This window comes from Nerophis ophidion, linkage group LG11 (genome assembly GCF_033978795.1).
Source record: "Nerophis ophidion isolate RoL-2023_Sa linkage group LG11, RoL_Noph_v1.0, whole genome shotgun sequence".
In the NCBI taxonomy this organism is placed as follows: domain Eukaryota; kingdom Metazoa; phylum Chordata; class Actinopteri; order Syngnathiformes; family Syngnathidae; genus Nerophis; species Nerophis ophidion.
Window position 1 is genome coordinate 32,717,507 of NC_084621.1, and position 23,100 is coordinate 32,740,606.

At 39.5% G+C, this 23,100-nt stretch overlaps 1 protein-coding gene across 2 annotated transcripts; it reads right to left on the reverse strand.

Moving 5' to 3' along the window:
* Nucleotides 1-5,732: 5,732 nt before the first annotated feature.
* pdp1 (pyruvate dehydrogenase phosphatase catalytic subunit 1) lies at nucleotides 5,733-20,251 on the reverse strand. Of its 2 annotated transcripts, none has more exons than XM_061915683.1 (9): nucleotides 20,100-20,251; nucleotides 18,134-18,395; nucleotides 17,884-18,051; nucleotides 15,538-15,749; nucleotides 15,278-15,359; nucleotides 13,120-13,214; nucleotides 12,872-13,040; nucleotides 12,587-12,805; nucleotides 5,733-8,693 (listed from the first exon to the last, which is right to left on the reverse strand). In XM_061915683.1, the coding sequence occupies exons 2-9, from the start codon at nucleotides 18,380-18,382 to the stop codon at nucleotides 8,328-8,330; spliced, it is 1,560 nt and encodes a 519-aa protein (XP_061771667.1). In that variant the 5' UTR covers nucleotides 18,383-18,395; nucleotides 20,100-20,251; the 3' UTR covers nucleotides 5,733-8,327. The 2 variants fall into 2 exon arrangements, with proteins under 2 accessions (XP_061771667.1, XP_061771666.1); XM_061915682.1 differs by having other exon boundaries at nucleotides 18,134-18,364; nucleotides 20,100-20,213.
* Nucleotides 20,252-23,100: the final 2,849 nt, after the last annotated feature.

Genomic DNA, 23,100 nt, shown 5'->3' on the forward strand with positions numbered 1-23,100 from the left:
CCGACCTCGGATAAGCGGAAGATGATGGATGGATGATGGATAGTGTGTCATGAGATATAAATTGAATTAAAGGAACTTAAAGGAAAATAAAAGAGCTCAAATATAGCTACAAATGAGGCATAATGATTCAATGTGTACACATAGCTAGCCTAAATAGCATGTTAGCATCGATTAGCTTGCAGTCATGCACGGACCAAATATGCCCGATTAGCATTCCACACAAGTCAATAACATCAACAAAACTCACCTTAGTGCATTCACGCACATTAAAAGTTTGGTTGACAAAATGAGACGGAAAAAGAAGTGGCATAAAACACGTCCTAGAAAGTCGGAGAAAGTTGTACATGTAAACAAACCACGGAGAGTTCAAAGACCGCCAAAATAAACGGCGCTCGCCAAATACTTGAATCAGTGAAGCATGTTTAATACAAACAGTGTGCTTTATGAACAATTAGGGAGGTTTGTGTCATGTTTGTCCTCCTACAGAAACCATATTAAAACAAAAAATATATTTTTTCCCTTCACCTTTTTCCATTTTTCAAACATTTTAGAAAAAGGTCCAGAGAGCCACTAGGACGGCGCTAAAGGTGCGGCTCTAGAGCCGTGGGTTGCCGACCCCCGGTATAGTTCCTGTGTTCCTTCAAAATAACTACTAAGTATTTTTTGTATTATCTTATTGAGTAATTTATCGGTTGTTTATCGGTTTTCATTAGATATTTTTGAAAGAATAGGTTTTGATAGTAAGCAGCAATTAAACAGCATTTTTTTCAGTCTTTTTCAAATATATTCCTTCAGCACAAATTAGAGGGATGTTTCTGCAAGAGCTATGGGTTGGAGCCACTGTTTTGTTTTTCTTTTCTTTGCATCAGTCAAGCTTTTTGTTTTTTGTTTTACCACAGACTTGCATTGTTGCATACTGTATATTTGACGTTTGCATCTTTTAGCCGGCCTAATCTAACAGCAACGTCTGGGGGGTGTACTAACTAACTACTACTACTACTAAATCATATTTATATAGCGCTTTTCTCTAGTGACTCAAAGCGCTTTACATAGTGAATCCCAATATCTAAGTTACATTTAAACCAGTGTGGGTGGCACTGGGAGCAAGTGGGTAAAGTGTCTTGCCCAAGGACACAACGGCAGTGACGGCAGTGACTAGGATGGCGGAATCGGGAATCGAACCCGCAACCCTCAAGTTGCTGGCACGGCCGCTCTACCAACCGAGCTATGCCACACAAAAAAAAATGGTTTACCACTTTTAATTGCAAAAGTTTTAAAAATCCTATAAAACAAAGTAAATGCAAAACCCAAAATCAGTGAAGTTGGCACGTTGTGTATGTCCTAAATAAAAACACAATACTATGATTTGGAAATCCTTTTCAACTTATATTCAATTGACTAGACTACAAAGACAAGATATTTAATGTTCGAATTGAGAAACCTATTTTTTTTGCAAATGATCATTAACTTAGAATTTAATGGCACAGGGGCATTTTTACCACTGTGTTACATGGCCTTTCCTTTTAACAACATTACATAAATGTTTGGGAACTGAAGAGACCAATTTTTGAAGCTTTTCAGGTGGAATTTTTTCCCAATCGTGCTTGATGTACAGGTTAAGTTGTTCAACAGTCCTGGGTCTCCGTTGTGGTATTTTACGCTTCATAATGCACCACACATTTTCAAAGGGGGACAGGTCTGGACTACAGGCAGGCCAGTCTAGTACCCGCGCTCTTTTGCCATCAAACCACGCTGTTGTAACACGTGACTTGGCATTGTCTTGCTGAAATAAGCATGGGCGTCCATGATAATGTTTCTTGGATGGCAACATATGTTGTTCCAAAACCTGTATGTACCTTTCAGCATTAATGGCACTAATACACTCCCATACTATCACGATGCTGGCTTTTGAACTTCGCTGTGACGATCAGTCACTTCATTTCGGTTTGTTTCCTTGTTTTTGTATTTACTTCCCGTCACTGCTCTTATTTTGTTTCATTTCCTGTTTTTTCCGCGGAGCACTGTTTTTTCCTCACCTGCCGTTGATTGGCAGCCGGTCCACACCTGCTGCCAATCAACATGCATCCTATTTAATCTTCGAGCACTCCTCAGTGCTCGAAGATTACTTTATGTTGGAAGTGTTTCATGCAAGACTGCTTCCTCCTCTGTTGATGATAATTAAAATCATCTTACCTGCTCATCGTCCTCTTGGTTCTTGAATCTTGGGGTAACAAGACCTGCAGCCATGCGAGTTCCTAACATTAGCGCCTATAAGAGTCCGGATGGTTATTTTCCTCTTTGGTCCGGAGGACACGACGTCCACAGTTTCCAAAAACAATTTGAAATGATGAACTGGTCAGACCACTTTGTATCAGTCCATCTTAGATAAGCTCGGGCCCAGCGAAGCCGGCAGCGTTTCTGAATGTTGCTGATAAATGGCTTTCGCTTTGCATCGTATAGTTTTCACTTGCACTTACAGATGTAGCGACATACTGTAGTTACTGACAGTGGTATTGTGAAGTGTTCCTGAGCCCATGTGGTGATATCCTTTACACACTGATTTTGATGAAGGACCGCCTGAGGGATCGAAGGTCACTGGGAATTGAAGCTTACGTGCAGTGATTTCTCCAGGTTTCCAGATTCTCTGAACCTTTTGATGATATTACGGACCGTTTTTCCGAGAGACTCCTGAATTTCAGTGCACCTCTCGACAATCTACCAGTGTAACCATTTTCCTGAATTTGTCCCACTTTTCACACGGCCGACATTATTAAGGGCTGCCGTGACTGCACTGCCTTTAACGTCCTGTACAATAGTGGTTCTCAACCTTTTTTTGGTGGCGTACCCCATGTGAACATGTTTTTAATTAAAGTACCCCCTAATCAGAGCAAAGCATTTTGGTTGAAAAAAAGAGATACAAGAAGTAAAATACAGCACTATGTCATCAGTTTCTGATTTATTAAATTGTATAACAGTGCTAAATATTGCTCATTTGTAATGGTCTTTCTTGAACTATCTGGAAAAAAAGATGTAAATATAACAAAAAAACTTGTTGAATAATAAACAAGTATTTAAATTATAAATAAAGATTTCTACACAGAAGTAATCATCAACTTAAAGTGCCCCCTTTGGGGATTGTAATAGAGATCCATCTGGATTCATGAACTTAATTCTAAACATTTCTTCACAAAAAAAGAAAACTTTAACATAAATATTGATGGAACATGTCCATAAAAAATCTAGCTGTCAACACTCAATTCTTGCATTTCTTTTCACTGTTTGTGAACTTACATATTTTGTGAAGTGTTATCCAATAAATATATTTATTAAGTATTTATGACTGACTGCTATTTTTTAGAATGTTTTTGATAAATCTCACTTACCTTGGCATACCTACACGTAGCGTACCATCTACAAGAGAACTAGTGCTCTACAACTCGTCATTGCGCACATAACACAACTAAAGTAACAACTCTTAATCATGTTGTGCGAGACTTTTGCAGAACAACGTTAGTGGCTGCAAGATGTACTTACTCAACAGCCATACAGGTCACACTGAGGGTGACCGTATAACCAACTTCAACACTGTTACAAATATGTGCCACACTTTGAACTGACACCAAACAAGAATGACAAACACATTTTGGGAGAACATCCACACCCTAACAACTTAAACACAAGAGAACAACTACCCAGAACACCTTGCAGCCCAAACTCTCCTGGGCTACAATATGCACAACCTCAACCGACACAAGTAGGGAGGGTGAGGGTGTGGGGGGTTGGTGGTAGCGGGTGTGTGTGTATTGTACCCCGGAAGAGTCAGGCTGCATGGGATTCTGGGTATTTGTTCTGTTGAGTTTATGTTGTATTACGGTGCGGATGTTCTCCTGAAATGTGTTTGTCATTCTTGTTTGGTGTGGGTTCACAGTCTGGCACATATTTGTAACAGTGTTAAAAAAATGTTTACGGCCACACTCAGTGTGACCTGTGTAGCTGTTGACCAAATATGTCTTGCAACATGACACATGTGCACTGCTCAGCCAAATGTAACAATCAAATAGGCTTGCACGCTGTCTACAGGATTCAGAGGGCATTAAGAACAGTGCCATTGTGGCACCCCCTGAGTATTGTTGATTGGGTAAAAATCGGCAGGGATTACCACAGAATGATACACTGATATTAAGAGGACTCCCGTGAAAATTGGGAACTTTCCGTTCATATTAAACTCGCGTGCCGCACATACATTAAATCGTCATATCAAAGGGCGGGCCGCAAAATAACGTCTCCGCCGCATGTTTGAACCCCCTGCTCTAAGTGGACTATTCGGGGTAGCCCTTCTGCCATCTTCTCTCAGCAAATTCAATAAGAATCTGGTAGCGTTCACTATTTTGTTAACGAGAAGACTTATTGTGCTAAACTGGAAGGCTCAGTGCTCCTCTACCACACCCGCTGGATCAAGAGATATTATCGATTTCTTTAAATTGGAGAAAATTAGGCTGACATTGAACGGTTGATCTGTAAAATTTCAAGAAGTATGGGGTACTTTCCTAAAATATGTGGGGAGACGTTGTTGAATGATTGATGAGCCTTTTGTTTGCTTTTGTGTGTTGCTGCACAATGTTGGGGCCATTTGGAAGTGCAGTTGTCTGTGGCTTCATATCAATATTTGTCTGTACTTATTTGACTGATTTTTTATTGAGGGTGGTGGGAAAAAATTATTTGATTTGTATTGAATTATATTCCTGTTAACTGTGTCTGTCAAAAATGTCAATAAACAAATGTTTAATTTTGTATGTTATCACTTTTCTGTTAGGTAGGGTAATACAATTTTGTATTCACATTTGTATTTTGTCCTGATTTTAGTTTTATTTATACTTTTTATATCTAGGTACATTTTAATCTAATCTAGCTGTGTATTTCTTTCATGTATTGTTAAAATGCTAATGTGTTGTTTTTTTAGGTGTGAGAAAATTCCAAATGGTGACGTCACTGTCAAAGCATATGGATAAGGCACCACCTTATGGAATGTTTACAATGAAATCACAACAAAAATCTACTAATATATATATTTTTTTTAAACGTAGCTATAATAATGAGCCAGTATTTTTGAACGATTCTTTGAAAGAAACTGCTCCTCAAAAAGCCATAAATTCCATCTAGTCACAATATATTGTATGATTCGCAGTACACATACTGTCATCTATTATAGGTTATGTACATATGTAATGTAGATGCATGTCTGATGTAACCAGATAAATTATAGAATGTAATAAAGTGTCCTCTCTTCTTACATCACAGGACCTCCTTTTCAATGGAAGTACGACTGAACGACTTCATTTTAATTATAAAAACACAGGTCTGTTGCTGTGGAGACCAACTAAATACGAAGATTATGAGACCACATATTTGTATTATGTCATTAAGGTCACCTGCTCTGCAACAACTGTTTATCAACGTTGCTTTTCTTCGTCAGAAATGACATTTTTCAAATCAACTTTTCAATGGGAAAATTATTAACTTGTTTGACTCTTCATTAATGTATTATTATAGGTATCCAGTTAGTGGCAGTATTCAGGAACACAGTATGTAAACACACAGCAATGACCTACTTAATACTTTTCAATTTATTGTACAGCAGAAATATTGTATATTTTTTTAAATAGCTTTTTAAATCTTGATTTTGCAGCGCTGTTGCAGTTTAAAGGTTTGCAAAAAAATCACATTAGCCACACTTTAAGATTTAATGCTTTATGACATCAGATTTTTGGTTATGTACGTTTATTAATCTTTCCATATACAAAATAAGAGCCCAGTTTTCATAAGTGTTTATACATCCACCGTATATAAAATAAAAGCATGTAACATGAATAAATATCCAAGCATACATAGAGATTATTTGACTGGAGTTGAAGTGCAGCAAAAACACTGCTGTATGAGTCATGTAGAAATAAACAATAATAGCAATAATAACAATAACAATAATACAAATGATAAGAAATGACTAACATGTATTCTAGTGCAGTGTTTCCAAACCTTTGTTGAGCCAAGGCACACATTTTGCAAAAGGTGATTAACCAGATTACTAATTAGGGGTGCGCCAAAAAAACAAAACATTCACATCCAAATCGCGACTTTTATTAATTTAGATTCTAAATTGATACATAATTTTCGAAAAGCGGAGTTATTTTTCAAGAATCTATTTTTGGATTAAAAACATTTTAAAAAGTATTGCCATTATTATTATTATTATTATTATTGATAATGTTGCTGGTAGGGGTGTAACGGTACGTGTATTTGTATTGAACCATTTCGGTTCGGCGGTTTCGGTTCGATTCGGAGGTGTACCGAACGACACGGACATAGTAAGTAGCGCTCCGAACGTTGTGTAAACAATGCACACCGAGGCACTATGAATTGATTTACTGTACGTGGACCCCGACTTAAACAAGTTGAAAAACTTATTCGGGTGTTACCATTTAGTGGTCAATTCAACGGAATATGTACTGTACTGTGCAATCTACTAATAAAAGTTTCAATCAATCAAAAAAAAAAATCTAATAAAAGTTTCAATCAAAAAAAAAAAAACACACGGCATGCTAGCATCGGGCTATGATAGACTGACCATAACCTCCTCTTTTCACGGGATATGTCCTCTTTGCGGAGCTGTCCAGGTGGAGTTTCTTAAATGCGTCGAATGTCCGGCATTTTTGTATTTTCAATGTACGTTCAGGGTTGAGAAGGGGTTAAAAAAAAAAAAAGTGGTGCATGCAGCAGCATTCGTGAGGGAGGGGTGGAGACCGAGAGCGAGAGAGTTATGATAAACGCGCATGCGTCGCCAGGCTTTGCTTTTTATCCATTGATTTATCAGATTTAATTTTTTATTATCTAAAAGGTGTCAAAAGTGTGCCCACAGCTAATGTTTTAAAGCCCCGCTGCACATTCTAAAAATACTATTAAAATAAACAAAAACATAAACAAAAGTGAAATAAAAAAGCTTAAAGGCTAAATGTAATTTACAAAAAGTTGCAACTTTGACTAATAAAACAAAGCAGTTTTTTTTCTTTCAAACTGTCATTGCTCAAAACATAATATTGAATCAAAATCAATGTTATTATGAATTATTGACATATCCAAGTTTCCGATTACTTCACATCAAATATTCCGCTGAGAAAAATATTTTTGGAGGAAGATTTAGCAAATTTGTTGAATAAATAATCAAAAAATTTATATTTTTTTGTTTTCTTACTGTACCGAAAATGAACCGAACCGTGACCTCTGAACGGAGGTACGTACCGAACCGAAATTTTTGTGTACCGTTACACCCCTAGTTGCTGGGATTGGATTGAAGTTGCTCTATTTTATTGTATTAGATTGAATAACATTCTCGGATTTCTGTGAATAGTTTTAAAAACTATGTTTTTAAAATTACGTTTTTTTTAGGCTGCGTGTATAAGTTGTACGTCAGCAGCCAATAGGAACCTTTGTGACCTGTTTTGAGAATGTTTTACAATAATAGATATACCAAATAATACATTACGAGAATCGTGTTGAATCCAGAATCGATTCTGAATTAAATCGTCACCCCAATATCGAATTCAAATGAATTTCGAGATTCCAGAGATTCCCACTTCTACCAATTACAGTATGTACCTTCTTCCATCTAATGGAAGAACATTCAATTGTTCTGATGAACAAAGATATCATTTGTGGTAAATAATAATTTTCAGAGCAATTAAGTTAATGAGATAATTTCTCATTGCCCACCTATTGCGACTTACTAATGTGCTGCGGCACAGTGGTTGGAAATCACTGGTATAGAATATGCTAAAGCTAAGAATAGCATCCCTTACAGTCGATAAATATTTAAATATATATACTAATATATTGCAAATAAACAAAGAAAGATGGCCAGCGATAAAATATCATGTAAATCTGGCCATTTTTTATTATTTGCAATGAAAACAACATTAAAAGCTTACAAGCTGAGCAGTAAACTAGCCAAGCCACATTCCTTCAATAAAATTATATTTTTGTGCAAACATAATTCAGCGGGTTTTTTTTTTCTTTCTTTTTTTTCCTACATCATGCCAAACCTGAAGTTGGTGGGATTTCCACCTGACACTCTTGGGAACTTTGAAGGATCTTTTGGCAGAAGATACGTTTGTAACAGCGTCAAAGTGTTAACTGCATAAATACAGTAAGGTAACATGATGTATGCAACTTGTCTGTCTTCATAAATATTTGAAAAAAATATTAAAAAGTTGATCCACACAACCACTCGACCTTCAGTTAAGTGTGTGTGTGTGTGTGTGTGTGTGTGTGTTTACTCAGCGCTGCGTTCCGATCACGTGCGGGTTGAACTGTGAGATGATAATGGTGATGTCATCACGGTACATGCGGGCCAGCTCCTCGGGCAGCGACAGCATCTTAGATAGCCTTTCATGGTCCACCGTGCCAAACTCATTGTTGCCCACGGCATGACGCATCAGGTGTGTCGCCGAGTTCTGGTCCTCGAAAGCGGACGATGCGCGGGCTTTACGCTCCTCCAGCAGGCCCTGCATCTGTCCGAGGGTAACCCTGTAGCCCCCGACTGTGAGCGGCTGATGCTGGTGCACGCCTGTCAGGTACTCTCCCACAATGCGGATCACTTCCTGTCTGTGGAGCGTCTCCCAGAGGCCGTCAGACCCGATCACCTGCAGGTTGAAGACTAGGATTCACTTGATTGTGTCAATCAAAACATCAGAAATGTAAAAAAAACCTTTATTTTGTAGAGGGATGGAGTCATACATAAATATATATCTACTAACTCGCGAACCTAAGTCTCACATTATACTGGTACTTTAAAAAGGAAACTACACTTTTTGAGGGAGAATGTTGCCTCCCGTTCACAATCATCACAATCATTATGACCGATGTATTTTTTTCTAATGGATTCTAAATAAATAAATGCAATCAAAAGTCCACTTACTATGGAGCTTATGGGAGATGCTCTATTGTGCCTATAAAGCCCTTGAAAAAACATCCAAACACCTCCATTAATGTTTTATATACACGATGTCAGTATATATGTAATGTAGTAACGGGCACATGTATAATATAACATTTAATATTTACATATTTTGATCATATTAAGCATACGTGGCGCATTAATTTAAAAAACGCAACACAACATTATTATTATTTTTCTTCATTACTGATTATTACTTACTGCAGACTTCATGAGAACCAACAAACATAATAAGACAGCACTTACTGTATAAGGTCTGCTGTATAAGAGAGTGACCACCAAGTGTCTTTTCGTGCCGTTCTCGCCATTCCTGGGTCTAAATTGGATGTCAAAGTGTACCAACTAGTCGGTATACGTCCTCAGCCTTCTTCTGGCATGATTTATGATCTACAATAAACTTCCAAGCAGCAGGGAATCGAGGAAACACCAGACCACTTGATGATGTAAACATAGGGACACACAGTAGTGATCACATCGCCGCTATAAATAGTTTGTCTGTGTTAGCGCTTTTAACAACATCACTAATAATTGGTTAATATTTAAGTCACAAAATGTAAACAAAGTATTGCTGGCGGTTTTTGGATGGTTATTTATTGGGTTTTATGGGTGGAATAGAGGACCTCCCGTTGGTTACCCTGTAGGCTGACTTTTATTTACGTTTATTCACGAGTTAGAATGCATCATAAAAAAATCCATCCCTAGTCATGTCTTTCATAATGATTGTGAAACATTGGCAAATAAAAAAAAAAGTGCAGTTTCACTTTAAGGGCAAAAACAAGGAATTAAAATCAAAGCCAATATTAGGACATAATTTAAATATCTAGATATTGTTACATCACTATCCTGTTTTTTTTCAGATAATAATTGTGATCACAAATTGAATAATTCAATGATTTTGAACATTTGAAGTACCAGTATCAGCATTGATATGACAGATACCGCTCCCAGTAACTACTGGGTATTGGATCGATACCCAAACTTGTAGTATCACCCAAAACTAATGTAATGTATCCAAACAAAATAAGTATAAGTGCTTATTACATTTTAACAAAAAGTTTAGATATAAATATGTTACAACAGAAAGTAACCAGATATTGATAGTAAATTAACAATAGTTTTGAGAAAATAATACAACTGGAAATGATACAATGTTACTGCATATGTCAGCAGCCAAACTAGGACATTTTGTGACATGTTTTGAAATGCTTCTATTATACTTTACTATATTATATTATACTTATTGTATTATATATTATTCCGTGGACCCCGACTTAAACAAGTTGAATAACTTATTTAGGTGTTACCATTTAGTGGTCAATTGTACGACAAATGTACTGAACTGTGCAATCTACTAATAAAAGTTTCAATCAATCAAATAATTTACATACCAAATAATACAGTGTGATAAACAGCATTATCACAGGAGGCTGCGATATATATTGCAATATAGATTTTAATTGCCCATCCCTAGTGATATTTATACTTTGGTATCCAGTATATGGTACAAACCCCGTTTCCATATGAGTTGGGAAATTGTGTTGGATGTAAATATAAACGGAATACAATGATTTGCAAATCTTAACCCATATTCAATTGAATGCACTACAAATACAAGATATTTGATATTCAAACTAATAAACTTAATTTTTTTTAATGCAAATAATAATTAACTTAGAATTTCATGGCTGCAACACTTGTCAAAGTAGTTGGGAAAGGGCATGTTCACCACTGTGTTACATCACCTTTTCTTTTAACAACACTCAATAAACGTTTGGGAACTGAGGAAACTAATTGTTGAAGTTTTGAAAGTGGAATTCTTTTCCATTCTTGTTTTATGTAGAGCTTCAGACGTTCAACAGTCCGGGGTCTCAGCTGTCGTATTTTACGCTTCATAATGCGCCACACATTTTCGATGGGAGACAGGTCTGGACTGCAGGCGGGCCAGGAAAGTACCCGCACTCTTTTTTTACGAAGCCACACGGTTGTAACACGCGCTGAATGTGGCTTGGCATTGTCTTGCTGAAATAAGCAGGGGCATCCATGAAAAAGACGGCACTTAGATGGCAGCATATGTTGTTCCAAAACCTGTATGTACCTTTCAGCATTAATGGTGCCTTCACAGATGTGTAAGTTACTCATGCCTTGGGCACTAATGCATCCCTATACCATCACAGATGCTGGCTTTTGAACTTTGCGTCGATAACAGTCTGGATAGTTCGCATCCCCTTTGGTCCGGATGACACGATGTCGAATAATTCCAAAAACAATTTGAAAGGTGGACTCGTCAGACCACAGAACACTTTTCCACTTTGCATCAGTCCATCTTAGATGATCTCGGGTCCAGAGAAGCCGGCGACGTTTTTGGATGTTGTTGATGAATGGCTTTCGCTTTGCATAGTAGAGCTTTAACTTGCACTTACAGATGTAGCGACCAACTGTATTTAGTGACAGTGGTTTTCTGAAGTGTTCTTGAGCCCATGTGGTGATATCCTTTAGAGATTGATGTTGGTTTTTGATACAGTGCCGTCTGAGGGATCGAAGGTCACGGTCATTTAATGTTGGTTTCCGGCCATGCCGCTTACGTGGAGTGATTTCTCCAAATTCTCTGAACCTTTTGATGAAATTATGGACCGTGGATGTTGAAATCCCAAAATTTCTTGCAATTGCAATTTGAGAAACGTTGTTCTTAAACTGTTTGACTATTTGCTCACGCAGTTGTGGACAAAGGGGTGTACCTCGCCCCATCCTTTCTTGTGAAAGACTGAGCATTTTTTGGGAAGCTGTTTTTATACCCAATCATAGCATCCACCTGTTCCCAATTAGCCTGAACACCTGTGGGATGTTCCAAAAAAGTGTTTGATGAGCATTCCTCAACTTTATCAGCATTTATTGCCACCTTTCCCAACTTCTTTGTCACGTGTTGCTGGCATCAAATTCTAAAGTTAATGATTTGCAAAAAAAATAAATGTTTATCAGTTTGAACATCAAACATATTGTCTTTGTAGCACATTCAAATGAATATGAGTTGAAAATGATTTGCAAATCATTGTATTCCGTTTATATATACATCCAACAAGATTTCCCAACTCATATGTAAACGGGGTTTGTATATTTAATGTACTGTAAGTATTATTAGTTCATAAATGACTAAAACATCACAACAGAAACTTATATTGTCTATAAATATACTGGAGATATAACCACAATAAATTAGCATTAATATTAAAATAATAACAATATAAATGTATAAGTGTCTGTATCGTTGTTGGTCTTGAGTCCTTATCCTTTAGCTGTAATTTTGTTTTGTATATTGGCATATAAGGTCAGTAAATAAAGGAGTGCATGTATTTATTTAAGTGTAACACAGGTTTAAATGAATTAAATTATCATTTATTTTGTTAAAATATGGGTAATACCAAGCCCTGTAGTGGTATTGTATGGTTTATAAAAAATGTACTATGGCCCACCAATACTGGACAAATACTTTGTAAAGCACACTACTGCCACCTAGCGGACATGAGTGGATGTGTTTAGGAAGATAGTTCTAGCCTGTAAAAAGTTAAGAAGCTAAATTCTCACCAGGAATCTATCCTGTGACCTCAGCTTGTGATAGGTGATCTCCGGCTCAGCTGTCAGGTACGGAGGAGTGTGGTAGTTCGGCGGTATGAACTTGGTGTGCTCGTTTTCATGCAGCTGATCGGGCCCAGATTCCAGCACTCGCTTCTGCAGCTCGATGCTCCACTTGAACTTGACATCGCCGAAAGCGCGGAACGGCATGAGGAGGCCCAGCAAGCGGTCCTGATTGGACAAGAGACGTTAACGAGCTTGTAACGAGGAGTCGTTGCTACATGACAAGAGTCGCACCTGTCGTATGACAGTCTTCCTCTCAGATGAAGGATGTTCTCCTCGTATCCGAGCCATCTCGTCCTCGTTCTGGGCGCAGTGGTCATTGGAAAGCGTGTGTGCACTGAACGAGCCATCCTCCTCCTGCACTCCTAACACCGCCCGAGCGTCACCAGAGTTGGCAATATACCTTTAAGAACACATAAGAATTAAAGCTACATCAACAACTTATGAGTTCTTGAATCCCTTAGTGTTGGTGTTGGGCGTACAGGTCCTGTCCATCAATGTGAGCCACACATGCAGTCGCTCCAGAGAAGGCCACTCTGAGAACCCAGTAGTGCAGGAAAGCGTTCGGGTCGCCAACCTGTTCAGACATAAAGTCATCAAATGAATATGGACTTTAAAGGCGACATTACAGACGGAGATCTAAGGTCTAGAAACGGATAAATAACTGTGAATAAAATAGAATCTACTTTGCTCTGATATAGTGATGTGCATCCAATAATACTGCAGCTCTGCTTAGTTTTGACAAGACAGCGCTTGCATGTCTGCAAGAAAAAGACAACAGCTGAAATTCCGTCTACAGATGAGATTTATGGCTTTTTAAAGGGATCTTGAAGAGCCGCTCCTTTCAAAACACTGACTTGTTATCATAAATATACTGTATATATATATTTTAACTGTTTTTATTTTTTGGTATTTCCATTGCATAAGGGGGTGTCATCACCTAAAAACTTTTGTTTAATTTGAACAATAAAAAAAAACTCCACAAATAATAATGAATAATATTATTTCATTTGAACAATAAAGAAAAACTAAACCAATAAAAAGTAGGAAGAAATTGTATATAAGAGTATAAAAAAAGCTAGAATGAAAAATAAGACATGACAAAAATGTAAAGACAACAATTGCATTACACTTTAACTACTTTACATATCCAAATCAGATCAATGAATCAGAGAAGTGAGTCCAAATGCTCCTTTGTATTTTTAAACTTCATTTATTTGATTTTTTTTCTTGTGTAGTTGCCAGTCACGCTGTAAGCACATCCAGCCTGGTAAAATGCAGACGTTATATCTGCATGTGCATAAAAACATTTCCTAAACAAATGGGTTACAACTTATCGTTCACTTTAAAGAGTCTTTGAGAAGACTTGATTCATTCATTAATGTCACATATTTACTTCCCTCAGGAAGCTTGAGTAAAAAGTCAGTACCTCTTTTTTTATGTTATTTTATGAATTTGTTCTCAATATTTTAAGCGCAGTGCAGTATGCTTAGCTTTTTGCTTGTGCTACAAAATGAAAACATTTAGTAGCACATCAGTCTACTAAACATCAGTCACTTCCTTCAGTAGAAGAGGACTCAAAATAGAATACTAGCTGCTTACCTTCTGTTTTCTCTGCTACTAAATGAAAACATTTAGTAGCAGAGAAAACATTTTAGTGGCACAGGAAAAAAAAATAGGAGCAATATAAAATGTCCTAAATAACACAATATTACTATTAACACTCAAACAACATACACAATAACACACAGGTCCACTCATACATACAAACACAGAGCTATTATAAGGCGTAATGCAACCCTCAATGAAACATCCCTGTCCCACAGCTTTTTGTACTCAAGTCATACACACGTACTGAGCTACACACAGTCACATATCATGACTGACATCACATCACATGCAATTATATAACTGCTCAAAATTCTACTTATATACATGCCAAAATGACCACTAATGTTGATACGTTTTCAAAGTAGTGAGTCCCCAGGACCCACAAATGGTGATTCGAGTTAACAACATGACTTCAAGTTGTTAGTTGCTTCTCTTGGACTGTTTTTATATGTGTGCACGAGCTTCATGTGTGTACAAGTGTGTACGATATAGAAGAAAGTGACAAGCATGAACTCCAAACAAACTACTTAAACCGATGAGCTATCTTTATTCAATCTAATTAGTCATTTAAAAAAATATTTACACGTAAAAATATGTTCTGTTAAACGACTCATTGCCTGTGGTTTTCTAGTTATATATTTTTTTTAAATTGTTGTACTGAATTCTTTTGATATTGGTATTATATGATATGGTTATATTAACATATGGATTTATGTTGAAAATGTATCTAAAATTAAACAAAACTGTCACGAGGGAATGACATTCACAATTTTAATAAAATAGCATTTTGTAACAACATAAATAACACTTAAATAAATTAGTTGATATTTAAAATAAAACAACTAGGACCAAAACAATATCAGAAGAAGTGCTGATTTTAACACATTCCTATACGCAATCAATGTACCTGTATCATTAAGAGTAGTACACAAAATTGTCATCTAACATTTGTTTGTAGTGTTGATGAGTCAGTACTGATTTTCTTGAAAGGAGTGCATCAACAATACATTAACATGTGAGAGAATTTACCTGAGCCTCCAAGGATATGTCATTGTCCAGTCTCTTGAAGGCATTCATCAAAGCCTCACTGGTTTCAGGGACGTCACCTGGGCTGAAAACAGAGAAGACCAGAGCATCACCTCATAAAATTGAACAACATTTCATATTTATTAGTGATGATGTGTCAGTCAATAGTGAGCTTAACGAACTTTGTAGAGGCACAATCTTCAGTGCAGCTCTTAGTGTTGTCCCCCATTAAAGTCCATGTGTACCTAATAAATTGTCCTCACCTAGTAAGATCAATCAACTCCTGCCAGTAGGTCCGCAGGCTGTTAAAGTACAGCGTCTGAGCCTCCCTACTAAAGTAGTCGTTAGGGTGTTTGTGCCACTGGAGGATGGGACTGAGGGCCCTGCCAGCCTCCACGGCAGCCTCCAACTCACACAGGGTGTCATGGGGCAGCAGTGACACTGCGATGTAGTAGAAGAGCCTCTCGCTGAGCGCCTGGTAGAGAGAAGGAGATTGTGGAGTGTTGAAAAAATACCATCAAACGGTACAGTCTACATTATCTCACAAAGTAAGTGCAGTAAGTACCCCCATTATTTACTTTTTACTTTTTTAAATTGATCTCAACTCTGTACACTGCTGCTGGAATTTAAATTTTCCTGAAGGAACTCTCTTGAAGGAATCAATAAATTACTAACTATCTATCTATCTATCTACCTACCTATTTATCTATCAGTTCTTAAATTTCAGCAAACACTGAACACATAGCGTCCAGATGGGCCAAGATTTCCAAAAAAAGTTCTCTTTATGTACTTTTGTCCCTGAAAATTAATATTGCAGTCATTTCCCATAGTATCAATGAGTTTTTGAGTATTGTATTGTGTAACTAACTATACTTGGAACGCAACCTTTCTGTTGTTAATCTCAGTATGACGCCCCCCCTTAATGTGATGTTATCCAAAAAACAGGAGCCCATCTCTTCACATACAGTGTGGATAGAGGCATGTATAATTATTATTTTCATAATTTTACTGTATGTTTTTAATCGCCCTGGTCCATGATTACTTCAAAACTGAAATGGTTGAAATTATGAGCGAAAACAAAGCATTAAAGAATCGCCATTCTCTGACATCCCTCTGACATTCCCTCTTCAGCATTTCCTGAAGAATCTTCCAGAAATCATCAGTAAAAGAGGACTCAAAATAGAATACTAGCTGCTTACCTTCTGTTATTGAACGCTGGGCCTGCTCTATTCTGTAGGTTTTGACCAAGTCATTCCCCTCCTCGATGGTGTTCCTAATTTTCTGGATCATATTTGGCTTTACTCTTAAATGTTTTCCATCCAAACTCTGACCAAAACCATTTTTTTATCAAATTCAGAATTATTAAAATGATAACTCCAAATTGCCCTCCTCTCGCTTGGTTTGTTCAATTTGACTGGATATGTCCATACTTTCCTCACATTGCCATCATTTAGAAATTTATAGAGGATTTAGTATTGCTACAACCCGCAACAATGTACCTAGAAGACGTATTTGATTATCCCTTCAAATTATGTGCAAACATATCATGATTCAGGATGAAAATGCTGCCAAAATACAAACTATGCAATAGGTCTTCTATAGGTGACATCAGCATGCTAATGCATGTTTTGGGGTTTAAAGTGGGCGTTCCAAAATGTGTTGAAACCCATTAGAAAACAAGCCTAAACTCACTACGGTGTCTATTGTAGGTTTTTTTTTTACCTGTGGAAATGGTAGTTTTAAGGACACAACTATAAAGTCAAGGTACAGTTATGTAGCAGTATTGGTGCACTATCCAGATAACATCACTGGTGGATGTTAAGACAAGTTTTTCTGTTTAACACACCTTACTTCAGCTTAAGGGGTGCCACACAGGTGCTCAATTGCTTATTGTTATCTTTGAGGTGTGTTAGGTTTAGGTCCCGCAGGGTGGAGCTTCACAGTGACAGTGCACCACTAATCTTCCACCACCATGCTTGACTATAGCAAGAAGACACAATTTTTTTTGTACCCACTTGTGTTGCCAGCTAATTAGAAAATAATGCCTCGTGTTTTTTCATACATTATTTTATGTACGAATACAATTTAACTGCCAGCAATAGATTTGGCGCATTGTGTTCGCCCTCACTCATTACCACATCATGACGCACCTGGTCTGCCAGAGAATCGGAAGACAGAGCAGGCCGGACTATTAATGTTTACACGTTGTCGCTACATTCAGAGACCTCTACATACTCTATCAAAAAAGCACTAAGGAAAAATCTTGCAGAGCCTTTCAGAGACTCTAAAATGAAAACATATATTGCTCTTCTCAACGAACACCGGCTACTATTGCGGGTACCCTCACAGTCAAAGGTGTCCCTGTGCGTCTTGTGACATTACAAAAAGAACAACAGACAGAGTTTATTTGTAGTTATGAAAATGTTCTTTTAAATTTTGCAAATACATCTTGGCCAATTATGCACATTTGACAATTGTATCATTAACTTTCATTTCTATAGAACTTTCCCTTGGGAAAATATGATTAAATGGTTGCTGGAATGTGAAGCCAGTGTTTACATTGAGAGATACAATGTTGGAATCTCAATGATAGTGGTAAAGCGCTCTACCTGTGCACAAGCACATCCAGCGTGGCCATCAAACACACCCAGCAGCATTCCTCTTGTCTGCAGACATGACGCAGCACTGCGGCGATCTTCTATCGGAGCGTTTGCTGGCAGCTGATTACTCTCAAAGCCCATCACCGATGACAAGTTTTTGCCATCAAACTCAGGCACCTACACTCACCACGCATACACACAAAACTTAAATGACGGCAGTTGACTCGATTCAAAGCAAGCGACAGTGATTCAAACAAACCTTGAAGCTGTATTCATTGGCTTTGAGGATGGAGTTGACCTGCGGTGGAGTGAGGATGTAGCTGTGGAGTGCTGAGGCGGTCTGGTAACATCTTGATGGAGTGTGACACTTGTGGGACTGGCGCCTTGAGGGAGGTTGCTGAGTGGTCGCAGACCCCAAACAGGTTCGGTGATGTTGGCATGGTACCAGAGTGGAGGACAAGACCGTCGCCCGGGGCAAACCCCTGAGCAGCTGTGAAATCACAGGCATGGCTGATGGTATACTGCAAACACACGACTTTGTAGTTAGTCAATTTGTAATTTGTTACTGCTTAAAACATTACCTGTATAGCTCATAAAGGTTTTGTTTTATGGCGGGAACAGTTTTGACCATGGGACAGATTATTTCGACTTCTATGATTTCCTCGGTAGAAAGATATTCTAAATACACACTTGAGTCAAGCAACATCCCATCAACTGTGCTCAATTTCAGAAGTTCTACTTCAATTACTTATGTGAGTTTGGTATAATGTGGCTAAAGCTGTCTCGTTGGATTTATTCCAATCGATCACAGACTCATGATTCCTGTGTACAACGCAGCTCATTGTGCTAACTTTGCGGGGAAGCCTCGACCCGCCTTCTCAGATGCCTTGAGGGGGCAAAAAGGCCCAACATGAAGTCCCTAAAGAATTTTGCTTATTGAGAACAAGAAAAGACAACAGGCAGCATGACTCAAGATTAATCAATTCTACTTGGCTTCAATTATTTCCAACATAAATAAATTGCACCGGCAAAGACCAATAATAGACATCTACAACATGTATAAAATGTCATATTTACCTGTTCATTATACAATGTTTATGTCAGGTTTATCATTGGAGTACCCTCCCTGTTCATTAAACAAGACAGTAAAAAGGCAGAAAGAAATACAACAATGAACTAAGGTATTGTCATACTTCCTGACCTGTGCAATGTTTTTGTCAACTATTGCTCCATTATTTATCCTTTCGCTACTTATAAAAATTTAAACTATTTTTTTGTTAAACACAGAAAGTGAATCAATGAGCAGTAACTGCAGAAACAAGAAAGGGCATGTTGAATTGGTTGATATCAGCACTTCAGTCATTAACAATTGCATCATTTGAAAAAATGGACATTGTAACAGTGTAGGTCTGACTTCGTATGATATGTACAGCAAGTAGTGGACATAGAGAGATCAGAAAGCATAAGAACAAGTATATACATTCGATTATTTACCTTTGAATATTTACAATCCGGGGAGGTGGGATGTGGAGGGGGGAGGGTGTTAGTTTATGGTTGAAGTTTAAATAGTGCAAGGTGTGTTTTGTGTAATGAAGGTTATTTAGCACAAAACACGCACGGGCAGTTTGGACTGCTTGCTTGGGCAAGTAACTTAATCCTCCGTGTCTTGAGTTGCAGCACAACATAGGTCAACCATTGCTAAAAATAGTTTATAGTGGACGTTTGCATGGTGAATATGATATGTCTTCGTGTTATAATCACAATTATTTTCCAGATTAGACTACTCTACTTGGTTGAGGCAGTAATATAAAGCGAGTCTGGTGCATATCTAATGTCATGCAGAAAGACAAGCAAAGAGGAGGGCGCCGTTTAAAGCTGAATTAGAAAGTTGGCACGTTTCTATGTTGACATCACAAGCTTAACCTAAGCTAGCAGTCAAAGGGCATAAAACAAAAGAGCACAACAACGCGCGGTTTGCTTGCAGCAAAACAATACAAGGCGGACTAAATGTTCAACACTATTAAATGTTAAAAAAGTACTTTAAGTTCCCACTTGGCTGGCAAATTTTTACGATAGCATGCTAGCCAAAGTATGCTACTAGCCTGCGGGTTACACCCACTATGGTAAAACTGCAGGTCATGCCCGCCTAAAAACGTAAGGTTATAAGAGTCAAGTAAGTTATGTACCACATAACACAAGGCTAAAACACACAAAAGCTTGCTCACCTTTGCAAAATAATGTCTTAAGTTATTGAAGTTCATGGCTCGCCAACCAGCACTCCATGGCGACGTCGTTGGCCAGCGCCACGCACCGCCAAAGTGGAACCTGATTAGCTGAACACTGACAGCGCCCATGACGTCACGCATGAAAATAAACGCGGCCTTTCAAAATAAGACTTTATGCCGTTCCAGTGTTTTGGGATGTTTTGTTTTTTTAAAGACATTTGTCAGTGGTCATGTTGAAGAAATATTGATCAAATTTACTGGATGAGTTAATTATTTTTTCATACATATATATATATTTTAAATGTTTATATATATGTGTTTATATATATATATATATATATATATATATATATATATATATATATATATATATATATATATACATATATATATATATATATATATATACACACACATACATATATACACACACACACATATATATGTACACTTGACAACACTACCGATCTTTCTGGTAGACTCCTGATTTTCAGTGACCCTCCCGAAACTCTCCCGGGGCAATTATTCTCCCAAATTTCCACCTGGACAACAATATTGGGGGCATGCCTTTAAGGCACTGTCTTTAGCGTCCTCTATAACCTGTCGTCACGTCTGCTTTTCCTCCATACAAACAGCGTGTCGGCCCAGTCACATAATATAAGCAGCTTTCGCGCGCGTGCACAAGGCATACTTGATCAACCGCCACACAGGTCACACCGAAGGTGGCCGTGTAAACAACTTTAACACTGTTACAGATATGCACCACACTGTAAACCCACACCAATTAAGGATGACAAACACATTTCAAGAGAACATCCGCACCGTAACACAACATAAACACAACCAAACAAATACCCAGAATCCATTGCAGCACTAACTTTTCCGGGACGCTGCAATATACACCCCGCTACCACCAAACCCCACCCCCCCAACCCAGCCCGCCCCTATACAACACCCAAAAGATCCCTATACTGTACATGATATGTCTATTTTTTAGCAGAATTAGATGGAAAGAACATGTCACGAGGGAGGTGCGGGACATTGAGTCCGAGTGGACCACGTTCCGAACCTCTATTGTCGAGGCAGCTGATTGGAGCTGTGGCCGCGAGGTTGTTGGTGCCTGTCGTGGCGGTAATCCCAGAACCCGTTGGTGGACACCAGCAGTGAGGGATGCCGTCAAGCTGAAGAAGGAGTCCTATCGGGTTCTTTTGGCTCATAGGACTCCGGGGGCAGTGGACGGGTACCGATGGGCCAAGCGGTGTGCAGCTTTAGCGGTCGCGCAGGCAAAAACTCGGACATGGGAAGAGTTCGGGGAAGCCATGGAAAACGACTTCCGGACGGCTTCGAAACGATTCTGGACCACCATACGCCGCCTCGGGAAGGGGAAGCAGTGCACTATCAACACCGTGTATGGTGCAGATGGTGTTCTGCTGACTTCGACTGCGGATGTTGTGGATCGGTGGAAGGAATACTTCGAAGATCTCCTCAATCCCACCAACACGTCTTCCTTTGAGGAAGCGGTGCCTGGGGAATCTGTGGTGGACTCTCCTATTTCTGAGGATGAGGTTGCTGAGGTAGTCAAAAAGCTCCTCGGCGGCAAGGCCCCGGGGGTAGATGAGACCCGCCCGGAGTTCCTTAAGGCTCTGGATGCTGTGGGGCTGTCTTGGTTGACAAGACTCTGCAGCATCGCGTGGACATCGGGGGCGGTACCTCTGGATTGGCAGACCGGGGTGGTGGTCCCTCTCTTTAAGAAGGGGGACCGGAGGGTGTGTTCCAACTATCGTGGGATCACACTCCTCAGCCTTCCCGGTAAGGTTTATTCAGGTGTACTGGAGAGGAGGCTACGCCGGATAGTTGAACCTCGGATCCAGGAGGAACAGTGTGGTTTTCGTCCTGGTCGTGGAACTGTGGACCAGCTCTTTACTCTCGGCAGGGTTCTTGAGGGTGCATGGGAGCTTGCCCAACCAGTCTACATGTGCTTTGTGGACTTGGAGAAGGCATTCGACCGTGTCCCTCGGGAAGTCCTTTGGGGAGTGCTCAGAGAGTATGGGGTACCGGACTGTCTTATTGTGGCGGTCCGCTCCCTGTATGATCAGTGTCAGAGCTTGGTCCGCATTGCTGGCAGTAAGTCGGACACGTCTCCAGTGAGGGTTGGACTCCGCCAAGGCTGTCCTTTGTCACCGATTCTGTTCATAACTTTTATGGACGGAATCTCTAGGCGCAGTCAAGGTGTTGAGGGGTTCCGGTTTGGTGGCCGCGGGATTGGGTGTCTGCTTTTTGCAGATGATGTGGTCCTGATGGCTTCATCTGGCCGGGATCTTCAGCTCTCACTGGATCGGTTCGCAGCCGAGTGTGAAGCGACCGGAATGAGAATCAGCACCTCCAAGTCCGAGTCCATGGTTCTCGCCCGGAAAAGGGTGGAGTGCCATCTCCGGGTTGGGGAGGAGACCCTGCCCCAAGTGGAGGAGTTCAAGTACCTAGGAGTCTTGTTCACGAGTGGGGGAAGAGTGGATCGTGAGATCGACAGGCGGATCGGTGCGGCGTCTTCAGTAATGTGAACGTTGTATCGATCCGTTGTGGGGAAGAAGGAGCTAAGCCGGAAGGCAAAGCTCTCAATTTACCGGTCGATCTACGTTCCCATCCTCACCTATGGTCATGAGCTTTGGGTCATGACCGAAAGGATAAGATCACGGGTACAAGCGGCCGAAATTAGTTTCCTCCGCCAGGTGGCGGGGCTCTCCCTTAGAGATAGGGTGAGAAGCGGGGGGAACTCAAAGTAAAGCCGCTGCTTCTCCACATCGAGAGGAGCCAGATGAGGTGGCTCGGGCATCTGGTCAGGATGCCACCCGAACGCCTCCCTAGGGAGGTGTTTAGGGCACGTCCAGTCGGCAGGAGGCCACGGGGAAGACCCAGGACACGTTGGGAAGACTATGTCTCCCGGCTGGCCTGGGAACGCCTCGGGATCCCCCGGGAAGAGCTAGACGAAGTGGCTGGTGAGAGG

Bases quoted from the DNA above. Each gene is read 5' to 3' on its own strand.
- pdp1 (XM_061915682.1), bottom strand. From the start codon at position 20,135: ATGAACTTCAATAACTTAAGACATTATTTTGCAAAG. The intron at 18,052-18,133 runs GTTTGTTTGAAT...TGGTGAGTGTAG, and splicing joins CCAATGAATACAGCTTCAAG to GTGCCTGAGTTTGATGGCAA. The intron at 15,750-17,883 runs GTAGAGCGCTTT...TCTCTCTACCAG, and splicing joins CTGGATGTGCTTGTGCACAG to GCGCTCAGCGAGAGGCTCTT.